Source organism: Rhinopithecus roxellana, chromosome 9 (assembly GCF_007565055.1).
Source record: "Rhinopithecus roxellana isolate Shanxi Qingling chromosome 9, ASM756505v1, whole genome shotgun sequence".
NCBI classification, from domain to species: Eukaryota; Metazoa; Chordata; class Mammalia; order Primates; family Cercopithecidae; genus Rhinopithecus; species Rhinopithecus roxellana.
In genome coordinates, this window is record NC_044557.1 from 109,054,125 (window position 1) to 109,072,258 (window position 18,134).

General features: G+C 55.7%; 2 protein-coding genes across 3 annotated transcripts; one reads left to right on the forward strand and one right to left on the reverse strand.

Moving 5' to 3' along the window:
- Positions 1-229: 229 nt before the first annotated feature.
- LGI3 (leucine rich repeat LGI family member 3) lies at positions 230-10,179 on the reverse strand. The gene is made up of 8 exons (XM_010365353.2): positions 9,698-10,179; positions 8,767-8,838; positions 7,956-8,027; positions 7,538-7,609; positions 7,364-7,435; positions 4,925-5,094; positions 4,581-4,745; positions 230-2,404 (listed from the first exon to the last, which is right to left on the reverse strand). Exons 1-8 carry the CDS (start codon positions 9,901-9,903, stop codon positions 1,587-1,589), a joined length of 1,647 nt encoding a protein of 548 aa, XP_010363655.1. The 5' UTR covers positions 9,904-10,179; the 3' UTR covers positions 230-1,586.
- A 1,881-nt stretch (positions 10,180-12,060) lies between these two features.
- Positions 12,061-17,858, forward strand: SFTPC (surfactant protein C). 2 transcript variants are annotated; one of them, XM_010365355.2, is made up of 8 exons: positions 12,061-12,372; positions 12,419-12,522; positions 12,827-13,197; positions 15,119-15,213; positions 15,966-16,124; positions 16,473-16,595; positions 16,828-16,938; positions 17,645-17,858. In XM_010365355.2, the coding sequence occupies exons 3-8, from the start codon at positions 13,116-13,118 to the stop codon at positions 17,834-17,836; spliced, it is 762 nt and encodes a 253-aa protein (XP_010363657.2). In that variant the 5' UTR covers positions 12,061-12,372; positions 12,419-12,522; positions 12,827-13,115; the 3' UTR covers positions 17,837-17,858. The 2 variants fall into 2 exon arrangements, with proteins under 2 accessions (XP_010363657.2, XP_010363658.2); XM_010365356.2 differs by lacking the exons at positions 12,061-12,372; positions 12,419-12,522; positions 12,827-13,197 and adding an exon at positions 17,292-17,450 and having other exon boundaries at positions 15,045-15,213.
- Positions 17,859-18,134: the final 276 nt, after the last annotated feature.

Below are 18,134 nucleotides of genomic sequence, written 5' to 3' on the forward strand. Positions count from 1 at the left end.
ACTAGCTGTGAGTCAGCCCCAGGTGCTGGAGACTCATCACGCCAGCACCAGAGTGTCATCCCTGGGAACTCCTGACCCCAGCCCCAGCTGACCTTGGGGATGCCCACGTCTCAGAAAGAAGGGAGCCAGGAGGAAGAAGGTCTGGAAGCCATTGCCAGGCTCCCCGTGGGTGGCAGGGCAGGCAGGGCCAGGCTCCGTTTTCAATGAAACATTTTGATGACACCCGAGAGCCGGTTATGGGGAGGGAGCTTTTTATTTGAAGCAAGTGAATCATAGCATTGCCCCCCAGTACCCTGGTATCCTGCCACAAGGAGCATCACACCATTTGGGCACAGGGCAGGGCCACCCCAGCCCACTCCCTCTCCACTAGCTTGGCATCTCAGCAGACAGCAGAGGGCAGCAGAAGCTAGGCTCGTGGGGCCCCTCCCACCAGTCCCCACCCTGTCCACTGAAAGGCAGTGTTCCTGGGGGCCTCTGTGGACTGGGGGGGCCAGGGCTACAACATGCCCTCAGGCCAAGCTCCACTGTGGGCACCCTTGCAGGTAGCTCAGCCAGCTCTTGTAGCTCGGCCAGCTCTCTAATCCACCCAAGAAGCCTGCCCAGCTCGGGGGCCACATCCCAAAGACAGGGTGAACCAGGGGACAGTCCAAGCCTGAGAAAGCAACAGCCACAGGAAGGAAGGCAGAAAGGCTTTCAGTTGAGGGGGGGGGGTCTTCCATCCATGGGTGAGCTGGGATTCAGGGCCATGAAGGAAATGAGAAGGAGAACAGAGACAGACACCCCTGGCAGCTCCCCGGGGCCGCTTTTGCTGCTGTTGTTATTGCTTCGGGCAGAGGGGCTTTGCCCCCAGGAGGCCAAGCAGGCCCTCAGAAGCTGGCACCACCATTCTCATCCTTATCAGTTCCGGGGGGGGCACGCTGGGGGTGAGCAAAGGGGGCCCCCTCCAAGCAGAGAGGCAAGGTAACAGGAGAGCCTGGTAGGCAGTGCTGAATCTGCTTGTATGCACACGTGTCCTGACATGTTTACAGACAGACACCGAGTGCAGACCGGGCGTGTGAGTGTGTAACTGAGTGTGTCTGTCCGCGTCCATGTGAGCATGCAGACAGGTTGGGGCAGGGGTGAGTGCCCCTGGGGAAGCATGACAGATATGGCTGTGGGCTACAGTGGGGAGCAAGAGCAGGTAAACAATGCCTGGAGCACCAACAGGAAAGACCACAGGGGTAGGAGGAGAAGCACAAGGACAGGAGGATGCGGCCCCCTCGCTCCCAGCACCCTGCACCACTCATATGCATAAGACAGGGCGCAGAATGTGGGGAAGGCTGCAGAGGAGGGGGGGCTATGGTTGGGGTCACAGGAACTGGGCGCTAGGTGTCCCAGGGGTGCCTGGTGTTCATGCTGATTGCAGTGATGATGCATGTACTCCTGGGCCAGTCCATGGGGTGTGCCTGCACACTGGGCATGTGCAGATGCAAGGGCATGGATGTAGGCTGGCCTCGCGTCTTCACACGGGCACACGTGGTGCTCACAGAGGCCCCCACCCATCCTCCAGTGGCCACCCTGAGGAGCCCAGAGGCCTCGGCACCCCCCTAGGCACTGAGATCCACCACAATGTGTCTATAAACCAGCGTCTGTCCCTTGAAACTGGGGGCCAGGAGTAGCTGGGCATCCCCAGCAGGCATGTAGCAAAAGGCCCGAGGAGCCTGCACAGCCAGCTCCTGGAACCGTACAAACTTCTGTCGTCCTTCATCCCACTGGTAGATCTGGGTGAAGGAGAAATCGCTGCCCAGCGCCAGGTAGCGGCGGCCACCCACAAGGAAGGGCTGCAGGGCCAGTGAGCCCCGGGAGGGCAGGGCCTGCACCTCCGAGAAGCGGGAACCCTCCCAGCGCAGGATCTTGGAGTCACCGATGTAACGGCTGAGGCACAGGTAACTGTCGCGGCCGGCACGAAAGTGTTTCACAGCTTGGGCATCAGGTACCTGAGTCACCTCACCCTGGGCCACAAACTGCTTCTGGGTGCGACTCCACTGATAGATGACCGGTGCCTGGGAGCTGCTGGACACAATCAGCCGTGGCTTGCCCTCGCCATCCACAAACTCCAGGTCGGTGTCACGGTGCCAGGGGTGCAGCGCCTGGTGGGAGTAGAAGCCATTCTGGTGCCAGCGGTAGAGGCTGGTGGCGCCTGCCTTGGAGCTGTCGGCCACGGCAAAGTACCAGTCGCCGTCGATACGGAAGGCTTCTAGGTCATTAGGCTTGCGCACACGCTGTGGGTCGATGTCCTGCAGCTTTGTGAAGCGCGTGGTGTTGGGATCCCAGTGGTAAATGTAAGAGCCGCCAAACAGCTGGGCCACGACCACATACAGCTGGCTGTCCACCACCATCGGCTTGCAGTGCACTGCAGAGGGGGCTGTGCCAGGACAGGGGCAGGCAGCATCAGGCAGGCTGGCAGCTCCCACTCCATCCCACCCCCTTGGAGAAGGCCAGTCCCTTCCAACCTTGGGCCAGGACTAAGACTCTGCGCTATACCATTCCACCCACACTGAAGTTCATCCACTGAGCGCTCAATGCTTTCCAGTTGTTTCACAGCTAATAACCAGTTTTAGTATCACCCTTGTTCTGCCTATACCCCTAGGGTTCAAATATAAGCTGATACAGCACAAAATAGGTGTCCCTTGATAGTGACTCGTTGCTTAACCGTAATGTCAGTTATTGAATTTGTATTGTGTGCAGTCACTGTGCTGAATGTAAGCACATGTTAACGTCGATGAGGAATTCATCACTCTGGAAAGGACCCTGTGATTTTGTCCGTTTCACACAGAAAGAAACTGAGGCTCAGATAGAGCAAGTGACTTGCCCAAAGCTACCACACTGGCAGTGGCCAGGCAGGGAAGGGAGGAAGAATTTGAGTGGATCCACAGAGGGGAGAGGAATCTTAAGTATACCCAAGACACCTTGCTGTTTGCATCACAGCGCATGAGAACACATCCTCCCAAGAGTTCTCACTTTTGAAAGGGCTTTTATGTACAAGAATGCATGCCCATGGGCACCTGTACTCACAATCAGCTTCATCGGAGCCCTTCTCAGGCACCAGGCACATCAAACCACACACTGCTCACCTGTCCTGGGGTCTTCGGCTGCTGCCCAGCATCTCCACTTTGACATCCCCAATTCACCCCTCTTTCCTTCTCACTACAACCCCACCTTTCCCCCAAGAGAAATTTGTGTAGAGCCTCAGGCTCTGGCAGTCACTGCCTAAATCCCTTCTTTGGAGCTTGGTCTGCCCTGCCCAGATGCTAATGATCCCCATGCCACACCCCAGCTCCTAATCCTCCCTCAGACTCTCCTAGCCCACACACCCACACAAGCACCTCAAACTCAGTCACGACTCACAACTCACAATTGAGCTCCATACCGATCACTGAGCCTGCCGTCCTCCTCCTCTGTTCTTGATTTCAGCTGTGGCTCCACTAGTCTCCCAATCCAGAAACCTGGCAGTCATCCCTAACACCCTTCTCTCCTCCACTCACCCTTCCCTGATCAGTCCTCAAGTCCCGACAGCCTTCCCTTCTACTTTCTAATAGTGTGTATGTAGATTGGTGTTAGTTCCTCCTTAAATGTTTGATAGCGTTCACCAGGGGAGCTCTCTGGGCCAGGAGGTTTTTTTAGGGGAAGGTGTTTTGTTTTTGTTTTTTTCTTTAATACTGACTTCAAGTTCCTTAATGGAGACAGGGCAATGTAAGTTTTCTATTTTATCTGGTGTCAGTTTAACCCTCCTTTCTAAATATCTCCCTCCATCCCCACTGCTACTGTCTTGTATCCAGGCTCCAGCACCCCTCTAGCAGACAGGCACATATCCCCCTGCTGTTCTGCCCTCATGTCTGGCCCCACACCTAGCCTTTTTCCATGCAAGAAGCTTTCTAAAATGCAGACTGGATCACACATTCTGCCTAAACCCTGTCAATGAGCTGGTACGCATGAATATCTGGTTGCCACTCCCCACCTTGAACCTTATCCCTTGTCATACAAGCTGCTTATGATTTGCACACATACACACAGTCACATACTAAGTTATTGCACACCTCCTTGACTTTGTTCATGCTGTTCCCTCTGCCAAAACACTCTTTCCACTTTTTTTGCTCCTAGCTAAGTCTCCTTCAGCTTTCAAGACTCAGTTCAAACTCAGTAGATCCAAAACTGCTCAATAGTCACTCCTGTCTCCTCCTCATTTCCCAGTCCATCTAATTATGTAAGCCAGAAACCTGGGGATCACCTCTGAGTCCTCCCTTTCCTCTCTCCTTCAAGACTCAGCTTAGGTATTCCCCCTCCACCAGGAAGCCTTCCCTGATTGCCCAGGGTAGGCTTGTCCTTTGTGCTGCTAGAGCATCGTGTTCATATCTCCCTCTTAACACCTGCCTATCATATGGATGTTATCTGTGTATATATTGGCCTCCTCCCAAAGACTGGAAAGTTCTTGTGGGCAGAGGGTATGTCTCATCTATTCCTCTACCTACAGGAACTCAATGGGGTTGAATGACGGAGTCCACTCCCCCCTCCCCCTGGCAAGGGCCAGCAGAACCAGGTACCTGGGATTCTGTCATAGTCTCGAAGCTGCCGCTCGACATAGTCCCACTTCAGGATGGTGCAGGCACTGACACCTGGCTGGGCCAGAGCCAAATAGAGGTCACTGGAGTAGAGAAAGGGCTCAGCTGACACTGCTGGGAAGGACAGGGTCTGGTACAGCACGAAATCTGCAAGATGAGAGGTGTGTTACTGAAGACCAGAGGGAGAAGGGAAGGGCTGCTTGGGTGACGGTGGTTGCTTTACTGCTGCCACTGGGTGTCGTGGGGCAGGGTGGGGGGGGTTTCACACCTGTAAAGCTGCCTTGGGGTAGATGTGGACTGACACCCAAGGCAGGGGCACCTCCTACCCGTAGTGATGCAGTCGAACTCCCGCAGCGGCAGGTCCTGCACCTTGTGCTCCTGGAAGCGGGGAGGGCTGGCGCAGTAGATGGGCGCCACCGTGGTGTTGGTGTGTGCCAGCCACTCCACCAACCACTTCACCTTGCAGTCGCAGTTGAGTGAGTTGCCCCGCAGGTCCCTACATCATGAGGGCAGAGGGGGAAGGCACAGAGAGAGACAGGCTCTCAGGGCTCTGCCCACCCAGGCCCTCCAGGTTTTCAGAAATAGAGCTGGTCAAGGCTGCTGCGAGTCTTTCACATGCATCTTCGTATTGATTAGAGAAAAGTTTTCCTCTGGCTGGATGCAGCCCCATAGACACAGGCTTGGCCAGCAGAATATGGAGTCAGTTTCAGCCCTTGTTGACCTTTTTGGCCAGGTTGGCTTTTGCAGTATGCAACCTGAACAGCAGTACGTTGCATCCCTGCTCCTCTAAGCTTCCCACATTCCAAGGCTTTTATTTTCTTATAAATAATGATAAATGAGTGTGGCTATGCTATATACTACTATATGCTATATACTACTTACTCAAAACTTTCAAACTCTCCTCCCCCTGATTGGACTTTAATGTGGAGTCCAATCAAATATAAATTTAAAAAGCACAGGCTGGGCGTGGTGGCTCACACCTGTAATCCCAGCACTTTGGGAGGCTGAGGTGGGTGGATCGCAAGGTCAAGAGTTTGAGACCAACCTGGCCAACATGGTGAAATCCCATCTCTACTAAAAATACAAAAATTACTCAGGTGTGGTGGCACACACCTGTGGTCCCAGCTACTTGGGAGGCTGAGGCAGGAGAATTGCTTGAACCCGGGAGGCAGAGATTGCAGTGAGCGGAGATCACCCCATTGCACTCCAGCCTGGGCAACAGAGCAAGACTCTGTCTCAAAAAAAAAAAAAAAAAAAAAAAAAAGCACATGTTGGCCGGGCACAGTGGCTCACGCCTGTAATCCCAGCACTTTGGGAGGCAGAGGCGAGCGGGTCACCTGAGGTCGAGAGTTCAAGACTAGCCTGACCAACATGGAGACACTCCGTCTCTATTAAAAATACAAGTATTAGCCGGGTGTGGTGGTGTATGCCTGTAATCCTAGCTACTCGGGAAGCTGAAGCAGAATTACTTGAACCCGAGAGACAGAGGTTGCCGTGACCTGAGATGGCACTACTGCACTCCAGCCTGGGTGACAGAGCAAGACTCTGTCTAAAAAAAAATAAATTTTTTTTAAAAAGTGCATTTTTTTGTTTTTTGTTTTTGTTTTAATTTTTTGAGACTGAGTTTTGCTTTTGTTGCCCAGGCTGGAGTGCAATGGCACGATCTTGACTTACTGCAACATCTGCCTCCCAGGTTCAAGTGATTCTCCTGCCTCAACCTTCCAAGTAGCCCAGATTACAGGCACCTGCCACCACACCCAGATAATTATTGTATTTTTAGTACAGATGGGGTTTCACCATGTTGGCCAGGCTGGTCTGAAACTCCTGACCTCAGGTGATTCGCCCTCCTTGGCCTCCCAAAGTGCTGGGATTACAAGCATGAGCCACCATACCCAGCCTTGAAAAGCACATTTTTGGCCGGGCATGGTGGCTCACTGCCTGTAATCCCAGCACTTCGAGAGGCCGAGGTTGGCAGATCACAAGGTTAGGAGTTTGAGACCAGCCTGGCCAACATGGTGAAACCCCGTCTCTACTAAAAATACAAAAAATTACCCAGGTGTGGTGGCGGGCGCCTGTAGTCCCAGCTACTCAGAAGGCTGAGGGTGAATCACTTGAACCCAAGAGGTGCAGGTTGCAGTGAGCCAAGATTGTGCCACTGTACTCCAGCCTGGGTGACAGAGTGAGACTCCATCTAAAAAAAAAATACCGGCTGGGCGCGGTGGCTCACGCCTGTAATCCCAGCACTTTGGGAGGCCGAGGCTGGCGGATCACGAGGTCAGGAGATCGAGACCACAGGGAAACCCCGTCTCTACTAAAAATAAAAAAAATTAGCCGGGCGCGGTGGCGGGCACCTGTAGTCCCAGCTACTCGGGAGGCTGAGGCAGGAGAATGGCGTGAACCCGGGAGGCGGAGCTTGCAGTGAGCCGAGATCGCACCACTGCACTCCAGCCTGGGCGACAGAGCTAGACTCCATCTCAAAAAAAAAAAAAAAAAAAAAAAAAAAACAAAAAAAACACCATAAAACAAAACTAACAAACAAAAAAACATACACACATGGTGTCTCAGGCGCACTTTGAGGAAAAATCCAATTTGTAAGGCTACCATCTATATCTAACTCCACCTCCTCACCTTCTCGGGGGCCCCCGGACCCAAGCCCTCCCAGCTTTTCAAGACCTTACGACCATCCCAGTTCTGACTCCCACATCACTCCCTCCAGGGATGCACCCTCTGTGGCACTGTTGGAAGAGGTAGGACTTGGGCCTTACAAGTCATTCAGGATGTCCAGGGGCCGAAAGATGTCTCTGGGCAGTGTCTGCAGGTTATTGTTGGCCAGCGAGCTGCAAGAGAGACCCCCAGGTCATCTGAAGATCATGACCAAGGCCAAAGGCCACAGGAGAGGTGGGGCTTTGGTACAATGTGGATATGTGTGACGTACTCACAGGTGAGTCAAGGACTTAAGTCCTCGGAAGGTGAACTTGGATAGTGTCCAGATGTCATTGTTCTCAATGAAGCTGGGGAAAGCGGGAACTTGCCTCAGTGGTCACACAGGATGCCAGACCCCCAGCAGCACTCACCCTATGCCCCAGCCTAGATTTCAGCCCATGTCCCCAAGACAGGTTTCCAAATGGAGTCTGGCATCATCAAGCCATAGGGATAGGACATCAGGTAGGGTAGAGGCAAAACGAATGAAACGACCTTCTGCTCGGGTCCTGCCATCATGGGATGCAAGGGCTCTCACCTCCCATCACCTCCCCCTCCCATGGCATTCTCATCCAATCCCTACCCAGTCCCTCCGCCTCCCAGGCCTGGGGTCCCCCTCCCTTGTTCTTTCCCATTGCCCCTTTCCCTCCCACACACAGATACTGCAGGTGCGACAGTCCTGTGAAGGCATTGTCTCCAATCAGTGTAAACTTGTTGGAGTTGAGTAACCTGCAGAGACAAAGGTGGAATTAGAGCTTCCAAGGGTGTGCCTGCTGCCCCAACCCCCAACCCACTGCCTCAGCCCTGGGCTTCCCCAAGACCTGGCTGCCCATAGGGAATCCCTGGGCCACCTGGGCAACAAGGCCAGGCAGGAGCCTGTTCTGGCCCCAGAAGCTCCCAGGGTCCCTGTTGGCTCCTAAACATGGGCGGAGGCAGAGTTCTCTTGTCAAGCCAGCTCCTGGCCCTCCCCAGTGGCATCTCCTCTCCCTCTCCCCCACCCTCATTCTGTCCTACTCCAGCCCATCATGGACAACTGTCCCTCATGGACGGCATCTTGTAGAGTTGGAGACACTCCTGCCATCCCTTTCTTTCAGCCCCCAGCTCTTTCTGGGATCCGTGATTCCTGGGGTCACCTGTCTCTAAGATGGTCCCACAGTACCCACCTTAGGCACTAGCCCAGGTTATCGCACCCAGTTCTCTTGGGTCTCCAGAGGCACCAAGCCCATCCCCAGATCCCCCGTGCTTGGCTTCTCTGTGCCATCCCTAGCTGTCCTCCTGCTGCCCCGACTCCCCTGACTCCAGGCTGCCCCACCTTTTGGGTACATCCTATCAGAACAAACGCAAGGGACACCTGCATCTTTGTCTCCAGAGGCTGCTTCTGTCCACTCTCCCTCTCCCCAGCCCAGGATCTGTTCCCTGCTACCCTCCCCACAGCTCCCCCAACCCTTCCACAAGGCCCTATCCATACAAGAACTGCAGCAGCGGGAGGTGGGAGAACGCTCCATCCTGGATCTCTGAGAAGGCAGCATTCACCAGGGTCCTGCGGGGACACCCGAGTCAGTACTGTGGGGTCTGCAGGGGCTGTGCTGAGGCAGGGAGAGGTGAACACGGAGGGCCGAGGCTTTTGTACTCACTTGCCCTGGAAACGCCCCATTTCACCGACCTTGGCCCCCACCTGTGTCTTTCCCTTCTCTTCCCAAACTCACTGCCTGCCTTCACCACGGTCCTCCCCTATTGCCTCTTGGGGCACCCATGGCCCCAGGCTCAGCTTCCCTCTCACGCAAGAAAAGGTTCCATCACCCACACCGTTACCATCATCATCCAAACACCCACAATGGGCTGGGTGCTGTTGAAAGATGGGGCATGGGGGTGGGGGCTGACATCCTGGTCCCCAAGGACTTCACAACCTCTCTGGTCCCACAGACAAGGGAAGCCCCAGAGGCTGGCTGTTGCAAGTGACAGGCTGGCCGGACTGGGTGCCAAGTGGCTAGGTCAGTGGCAAGCGTGTGCCCCATGCCAGGATGCTGGGAGGGCACAGCTCATTCCCACCTGCCCTGGCTGCCACTCTCCTGCCCTTGGTGTGACATCACAGGCAGGGGTCCACATGCTCGTGTAAGCAACCCCCCCGGCCCAGGTCTGGAGCCCAGCACACAGTAGGTGGTGGTGATGATTCATTCTTGGTGGTGAACTCCTGCTTTCCCCACCCATGGCCGCTGAGGCTGCAAAGCTGCAGAACTCCCTACCCGACTGGTGCCTGGACTCTCCAGCCCTGAGGACCCCTGCAGCCCCCCTGGTCCCCACACTCTGAAGAGGGGGAGCGAGGGTTCTCCTGTCCTCTCCCAGAGCTGTCCTCGGCCTCCTCTCCCTCCCCACCCCCAAGGCCGGGGCTGGACACTCACAGGGAGATGACCTCCGAGGGCAGGTTCCTGGGCACTGCCTTTGAATCCACGCAGAAGGCGGTGTCCCTGGTGCAGGAGCAGCTGGGCGGGCAGGGGGGCGTCTTGGGGGGCCTCTTAGCGCTGACTTGCAGCATGAGGCAGAAGCCGAGCGCGGAGAGCGCCAGCAGCCCCGGCACCGGGCCCCGCCTGGCCCGCAGCCCCGCCATGCTGCCCGCGAGCTCTCCCTGGGGCCGGCAGCCGCGGACCCCGCCCCACCGCTCCCGCGGCTGGGCCACCCCGCGCGGGCTGGCACCTCCCGGCCACCGGCAGCTGCTGCCGCAGCCAGGGGCCCGCCTGCAGACTCTTCTTGCCCTCGGGCGCCGGCTGCGGTCCCCTCCCCTGCTCGCTCCCGCGATCCGGCTCGGGAGAGAAGCGCGGAGCTGGAGCCGCAGCCGGGGCTGACCGCGCGGGGTGGATGCGGACTGCGGCGCGGGCGGCGGGGGCGCGCGCGGGGCGGCGGTGGGAGGCCCGAGTCTGGGAGTCACCGAAGGGGAGGAGTGGCCGCTGTGTGCCCTCCCGGGCGGTCTCTGGGGCCATCCGCGTGTGTGGCTGCGCGTGAGTGCATGCGTGTGAGCTTGTACTTGTGCCTTCGTGTGCTGGGCACGACCGTGCGCGCCGGGGCTCACCTGTCTCTGCACAGGCACATGCACACCCTGCCTTGTGGAGGCGCTTCGCGGTTAGGGATATCTGTGCTTCTGTGTACCTGGATTTCTTTGCATGGGGGGGACACATCCCCTAGGCAGCATCATGGGCATGTCGTGAGTGACAGACGCATATCTAAGTTAGCATGCAAGATTAGAAGAACAAGGGCGTCCTGGAGGAGTCTGAAGTGCGCTTCTAACTGAATTCACATGTTTTTCCACGCGCCGCTGAACAGAATGTACCTTTGTGTCAGCATGAGCTGAAAAGGGAAACGCAGCCTCTGGAGCTGGAGTGGGACTGTGTGGAATTCTGGAACATTTCTCACTGCTCAACCACAGCCTGTTGAAGCTGGGGAGCGCTTTAGATATTTTTCAATCCAGCCCTTTGTCTAACAAATGAGGAAACTGAGGCCCCCCAAAAAGAGGCTGGCTAAGTTTGCTATCTAGAGTGTTCTGTACTTTCCCTACTTAATCCTCTCAATAGTTTGAGGCAGGTGATAGTAATTCCCTTTTACAGACAAGAAAAGTGAGGCCTGTCGCACCAGAAGAAAAATGTATCAGCAGGGATTTCCGCCCACTGTGCCCAACTTCAACGTTCACGGTTGTCCTTCCATGCAGCGTTCTTCCAAGTGTAGCCCTGGGCCTCCTCTGTCTCTGAGGTAAAAACAATTTTCCTAATATTGTTAAGACATGATTTGCCCTTTTCACTTCTATGAAGTTCCAAATTTAAAAGATTTCTAAAACTGTAAAGGAGTGACACTTTCTAATTTTATTTTTGCTTTGTAAAATAGTTTTTCCATTAAAAATGTGATTTATATCATAACATATAATGGGTTTATTACTGATATTTTAAATTCATATGTAACTAAATATGTAATTTCTCAATAAATGTCAACAGACATATCCCACATAAACAAAAGCTCTTTGGGGTCTTCAATACTTTTTGAGAGTGTTAAGGGGTCCTGAAACCAAAAAGCTTGAAGACTGCTGCTCTATACCACGTTAGCTCCCCCGTAGCGGAGGATGACTGTCCTAAGAGCTCATAGGCACGGGGCAAGGGGAGCCTGGCTGTAAGCTGCCTGGGCTTCTAGTCTTGTGCTCTTTCCACACCAGTCCAGGGAACCGAGACCACTGGCTTTAAGATGCTTCCCCAGCTGTCCCCAGACTCTGCCAGCAGGGGATTCTCTGGTCTGAGCTTAAGTCGTGTTCTCCCAGCCAGGGATGCCCCTGCCCTTTGATGTCTACTTGCTGCCACACATTTAGCTGCCCTCCCCATGCCAACTTGGGGGCAGGGAAGCAGTGGGGGTAGGGAGGTGGCTGGGGCAGCTGGGCAACTGTCCCCACCCGTCCCTGGCACGGCTCTGCCCAGTACACAAAGAGCAAAGTGAATCTTGTCCCCACCCCTGCAGCTGAGAGGCTGGAGGAGGAAACGGGGAGGCCCACACAGAAGGGGTGGCCACTGTGGGGCCGTCCATCACCCAGGGCTCTCAGAGGGGGTCAACCCAGAAACAGACAAAGAGGGTGAGTCTCGGCTGTATTCTTAGCTAGTGGGAGGTCCCCTAGAGGATGAAGTAGATGATGCTAATGATGACGACTGGATGTCATACCCATGATGCCATTAGGTCCTTATAATAGCATAGTGAGGTGGACAGCTAGTACCAGACCCATCTCACAGATGAACATACTAATGCCTAGCAAAGCAGAATGACTCACGCTGGGTCCCAGAGCTGGCCAGTGGAAGCACGGAGACCTCCACATACAGAAGGCATGGACTATTGACCACTGTTGGTATTGGTCTCATCATTGACTATCATTAAGTGTTGGCTGTTTGCATGCCTCCTGCCCAGCGGCAGGTTCAAAGAAGCCTATGAGAAGAGTGCTCCTTTCCTTCCCAGGGCCTGCAGTTGAGCTGGAAGACAGAGCAATAAAAATCACCCATGTAGCTGACAAGAACATTCATGTGTGCTGAATGGCAGGTGAAGGTGCCACAGAGAGGCTGAGGATTTCAAAGGGCACCATGAACTGGAGTGAGGTCACAGAGCAGGTGCCAGTGGCACTTGGCCTGTTTGGGTGGGTGGCATTCAGAGAGATAGAAGGTCAGATGCAGGGTTCACACTTATCATCTCAGCACTTTGGAAGGCCAAGGTAGGAGGATCACTTGAGGCCAGGAGATGAAGGCTGCAGTGAGCTATGAAGCTGTCATTGCACCACTGCACTCCAGCCTGGGTAACAGAGTGAGATACTGTCTCTAAATAAATAAATTAATAAATGACACCGGAGAAGTGGAGAGGGATTGGAGGTTGGCTTTCACAGAGGGAGAAATGGCTTAAGCATTTCTCCCATAAGGAGAAAAGGCAAAAAAGTGAGAAGGCTACAGATAGGGCTTGTATGGGGGAGGGGGAAGGTAGGCACACCCAGCTACAGATCCTTCTGTGTTTCCTTCTCCAAGGAACCCAGGACCTTCACCTGGTTAGTGTGAGTGCTCCAGGAGGCGGGCACCCTCCCTCAGCCCTCAAGCAAAAATGAGTTTTAAGGAGAAGCAGCAGCAGCAACAGCAGCCACAGAGCTTATGACAGCTACAGCCTAAGGGCAACAGGCAAGAGAGACCAAGGATCAGAAAGAGCAGAGGCTTTTTCAAAGAAAGAGACCCCTCTCCTAGCACCCAGTGATGGTGGCAAGCCCCACCCACAGTGCTTGCTAAGAACAAGTCCCACGTGAGGACAACACGGCCCCCTGAGATGCCCACAGGGACCCCGAGATGCCTGCAGTGCTTGGCTCTCCCGCTGGCTGGCTGCCCACCTGGCTCAGGCCCAGTACTGCGTGAGTCAGCCCATCAATCCCAATGTTGCCAGGATGATGGGGGCAGGAGTGGGGGCCCTGGGGGAGGGCAGGGGTTGACACTGCAGGCGAGCTGTCTCCTACATCTGGCACCTGCACACAGCTGAGGCTGAGCTGAGAGGACTGCTTCTCTGGGCTCCCCCTCCTCCCGGCACCCCTCCCCTCCTTTCACTGTCCTAGGACACTCTCTGGCTGCTGGAGCCTTAGGCAAATATTTAAAGGGGCAGCTCAGGGATGAGGAAGGTGGTAGGAGCAAACACTTCCTTCCCTTTCTTCCTTCCTGCGCTTCTCAGCTTCTCAGGGGCTCTCAGTTCAGATGCCATGTTGTTATGCAACCTTGGGGCCGAAGGCCCTCCAGGTGGAGGGGGGAACAGGGGAACCTGCCAGCTCATGACCAAAGGGCAGGGCCCTGGTGGGAGGGGGCTGGGGCAGGGGCCAGGAACTGGGGTGGCATGTTAAAGGACAGGAGGCTGGTTGGGCATGGTGGCTCACACCTGTAATCCTAGCACTTCAGGAGGCCGAGATCACTTGAGTCCAGGAGTTCAAGACCACCCTGGGCAACATGGTAAAAACCCATCTCTATAAAACATGCAAAAATTAGCTGGGCATGATGGCATGCTCTGGTAGTCCCAGCTACTCGGGAGGCTGAGGTGTGAGGATCACTGGAGTCCAGGAGGTCAAGGCTGCAGTGAGCAGTGATCTCACTACTGCATGCTAGCCTGGGTGATAAAGGGGCTGTCTTCATCAAAAAAAAAAAAAAAAAAAAAGGACAGGAGGTTAAGGGAGCAAGCCCAGGCCTGGACTCTGCCACAGCCACCTGAGTTTAGAGGTGAAGGGACTTTAGAGACCACCTGGCCCAAGGAGTGAAAGGGGACCTGAGAGAAAGGGTGAGCCAGCCCAAAGTCATTGGCAGACTTGACCTGGTAAATACATAGAGATGGCTTTGGGGAAGGCACTAGGAAAGAGAGAGAAAAGAGAAGGAGACAGTCATGAAAATTGATCGTATTTGGGTGAGTATCATTCTCAGGGCAAATTTAGGATCAGAGGATGTAGAAGGGGGAGTCTAGAGGGGTAGAGTGTAGACCACAGGGTGAGTGGGCTGATTTGAGGATGGGGAGACTGGGAGCCCACCAGTGACCAGAGCCAGCCCTGTGCAGGGCTGTGCGGACAGAAGAAAGCAGTGTCAGACCTGGAATCTGCCATCAGCAAAGCCTGAAATTGACAGACAAGCCCAGAGCAAAGAAGGAAGCACTGCATATCAGTAAGAGCTTGCCACCAGTGGGGACAGTTTCCAGAATCAGGAAAATAATCACTGGGGGCAAGTTTGAGGTTGGTACCAGATGTGTGGGAGGAGGCGAGGTGAGGGAAAGAATGCTTGAAGTTGGAATTGGTCCTTGCAGGGAAATGTACATTTATGAAACCCCCAAAACTGATGTCAAAGCACCTCCTGCCTTAGGCAGAGTCCTCTCTGAGTCTACAGGTGCTGCCTCCAGAACCCCCTTCCTGGAGTGCATCCCTATGCATCGAGAAATTCTGTTGGGAAACGTGACGGTCAGACCCTTGGCTGCCTGAGAGGTTCAGGCTGGCAGAAGAATACAGAAAGTCACAGGGCAGCAGGGGCAGGTGCCAGCAAGGAAGGCAGGGCACGCCAGGAAGACACCCACGGTGAGAGGTGCAGATGGCCCAAGGGCAAGTTTGCTCAGCTCACCCAGGTTTGCTCTTGCTGGGGCCAAGAGGACTCATGTGCCGGGGCCAAGGGCCCTTGGGGGCTCTCACAGCTGGCTTATCTGGGCTTCAGTTCTGGAGGGCCAGGAACAAACAAGCTTCAAAGCCAAGGGCTTGGCTGGCACACAGGAGGCTTGGTCCTTCACCTCTGTCCTCTCTCCCTATGGACACATATAAGACCCTGGTCACACCTGGGAGAGCAGGAGAGGACAGCATAGCACTTGCAGCAAGATGGATGTGGGCAGCAAAGAGGTCCTGATGGAAAGCCCGCCGGTGAGTGTGGTTGCGTGTGTGTGTGTGTGCGCGTGTGTGAGTGTGTGTGCGCGTGTGTGTGTGTGTGTGCGCGCGCGTGTGTGATGGGCCCTGCCTCCTCTATCCTCCCTGGCCTGTTTCCTTATCCAGATCCATTCACTCAACTAACCTAGGATTGTGGTAAGTCAGGATGGGGGACACCAAGACCACTAAGCCAGGGACCCTTGGGGAGCTGTTCGTGGGCCGAGAGCCATGATAGGGGTCGATTGAAAGGGCCATCCATAGACAGCCCCAAGTCAGAAGCCATGAAAAACTTCAGAAGTCAGGGGACACTTCACAGAGAAAACGACACATGAGCTAGAGCCAGAATAAGAAGGAGCTCACCTGGCGGAGAAGGTGGAAGGCATTCCAGGAAGGAGGGAGACTTTGTGTCACCACATGGAGGTGATCACTTGGGGAACAGAGAGGGGCTGACCATGACTGAGATGCCAGGGGGCTGGGGGATGCAGCAGGAAGAGACAGGTGAAGCAGGCTCTCTTGGGTCCCTCAAAACTAGACCCTGCTTCTAAGCTTCTATGTGTCTATGGGTTTGTTAGAATCCAGGCCACTTCCTCCAAGAAGCCTTCTCTGATCTCCTCAACCCTTCCCTGTCCGTCCATCCCACTGGCCGTCCAGCCCCAGGCGACCGTGGGAGGGTGTCCAGCTTGTGCAGGGAGAAGAGGGGACAGCCTCATGACCTCATGCCTGTCTCCCTGCCTGTCCCACCGTGTCAGGACTACTCCGCAGCTCCCCGGGGCCGATTTGGCATCCCCTGCTGCCCGGTGCACCTGAAACGCCTTCTCATCGTGGTGGTGGTGGTGGTCCTTGTCATTGTGGTGATTGTGGGAGCCCTGCTCATGGGTCTCCACATGAGCCAGAAACACACGGAGATGGTGAGAGGTGTGGGATGGGGCGGCAGTGGGCATAGGACATGCCGGACAGAGGGGCTAGGTGGGATGGGCGATAGGAAACTGTCCAAGGGGAGTGGAGGGGAGGAGGCAAGGGGCACAGCTAGAAGGAAAGAGGCACAAACCAGGCGGCAACCTAGCCCAGGCTTTTCCACAAGGCCCCTGCCCCACAGCAGGACAGCCGGCTCCCTCCAGCACCTGGATTCACTCAGCCTCTCTGAGCTCTCGGGAAAGAGGGAAGCGCATTTGAGTACAGAGGCCTGAGTATGGGGATGGGTACCACAGGCTGAGTAGGAAAGGGGAAAACCAGGCAGCTCCATGCCCTTTCCCCAGGTTCTGGAGATGAGCATCGGGGCTCCGGAAGCCCAGCAACACCTGGCCCTGAGTGGGCACCTGGGTACCACTGCCACCTTCTCCATTGGCTCCACTGGCCTCGTGGTGTATGACTACCAGCGGGTGAGTATGCCCGGACCTCCTGACCCCGGGACCGATGACAAGGCTCTTCTAGAGCCACCCAGCTGGGCCACTTCATCCACATCCATCTCTCCCCCTCCTCCAGCCCTTTTGGCCTGAACCCCAGATTCTAGTATAACTCCCATGCCCAACCTAGAGGGAGGTGGCTAAGGACCTGGGTCAGGGAGAGAGCAGGGCAGGGACCCCCGAATCATCTCCAGCATTCTGTGCCTAGCTCCTGATCGCCTACAAGCCAGCCCCTGGCACCTGCTGCTACATCATGAAGACAGCTCCGGAGAGCATCCCCGGTCTTGAGGCTCTCACTAGAAAAGTCCAGAACTTCCAGGTGTGTGTGTGGGTGAAAGGAGTGGGCTGTCTCCCTCCCAGGGCTGCTGGGAGGAGCATCTGAATGGTGGCTATTTGTCACCTGTAAAGCACCGTTCCTTGTTGGCTGCCAGCTGACTGCCCCTCTCCCTATTCCCCTGCATGACTCCTTCCCTTCCCACCCCACTGCCAAGCTGCTGGGCTCAGCTGAGTCCACTCATTACCTGGTGGCTTCTGACTCTAGCACAGCCCCTCTTTACTGGCGAGGAAACTGAGGCTCAGAGAGATTGCCTGATATACCTGAAGTCCCACAATAAGGGCTGCACACGGAATACAAACTCACTTCCTAGATTCCAAATGGAATGCTCTCCGCAGGCCAAGCCCGCAGTGCCTACCTCTAAGCTGGACCAGGTGGAGGGGCGAGATGCAGGCTCAGCACCCTCCAGAGGGGACTCGGCCTTCCTGGGCATGGCCGTGAGCACCCTGTGTGGCGAGGTGCCGCTCTACTACATCTAGGACTCCTCAAGTGAGCAGGTGTGATCCCAGGGTCGCTGGGAGCGCTTGGGCCACCTGCCCGGGCTGTGGAGGAGCGCTCGCGCTGACCAGGCGCTGGGGCATCCACTGAAGCAGGGTCATCCAGGGAGCTCAGGGGAGGGGAGGCTCACAGACCGGTACTTCCCATTCCCCCGATCCTCTCTGTCCATCTTCAACATTCCTTTGCTTCACAGGGTCAGTGGAAGCCCCAAGGGGACAGGAAACGCCCTGGGCAAAGGGTCTTTTGCAGCTTTTGCAGACGGGCAAGAAGCTGCTTCTGCCCACAACGCAGGGACAGGCCCTGGAGAAATGGGAGTTTGGGGAGAGGATGGGGGCGGGCAGAGGTGGTGCCCCGGGGCCCGGGAATTCCTGCCACAGCAGAATAAAGCAGCCTGATTGAAAAGCAAAGGGTCTGCTTCTATCTTTCTGCAGGGCACAGTCCTGCCCTGGCAGGGGCCGGCCAGGAAGGGAAGTGCCTTGGGAGAGCAGAGTGGGGTTTGCCATTCTGCCTCTGTCCCAGTGCGCTGGGGGACTGGGTCCACGCCGGCGGGGGAGAGGGGCTCGCGGGGAGCCATCCACGGGCTTTCGGCGCCCTCCAGCGGCGTCTCCGGAGGAGGGCGAGACACCGAGACAGCAAGAGAGACAGAGAGCGCAGAGAGCGAGACGCGAGAGAGAGAGGGTCGG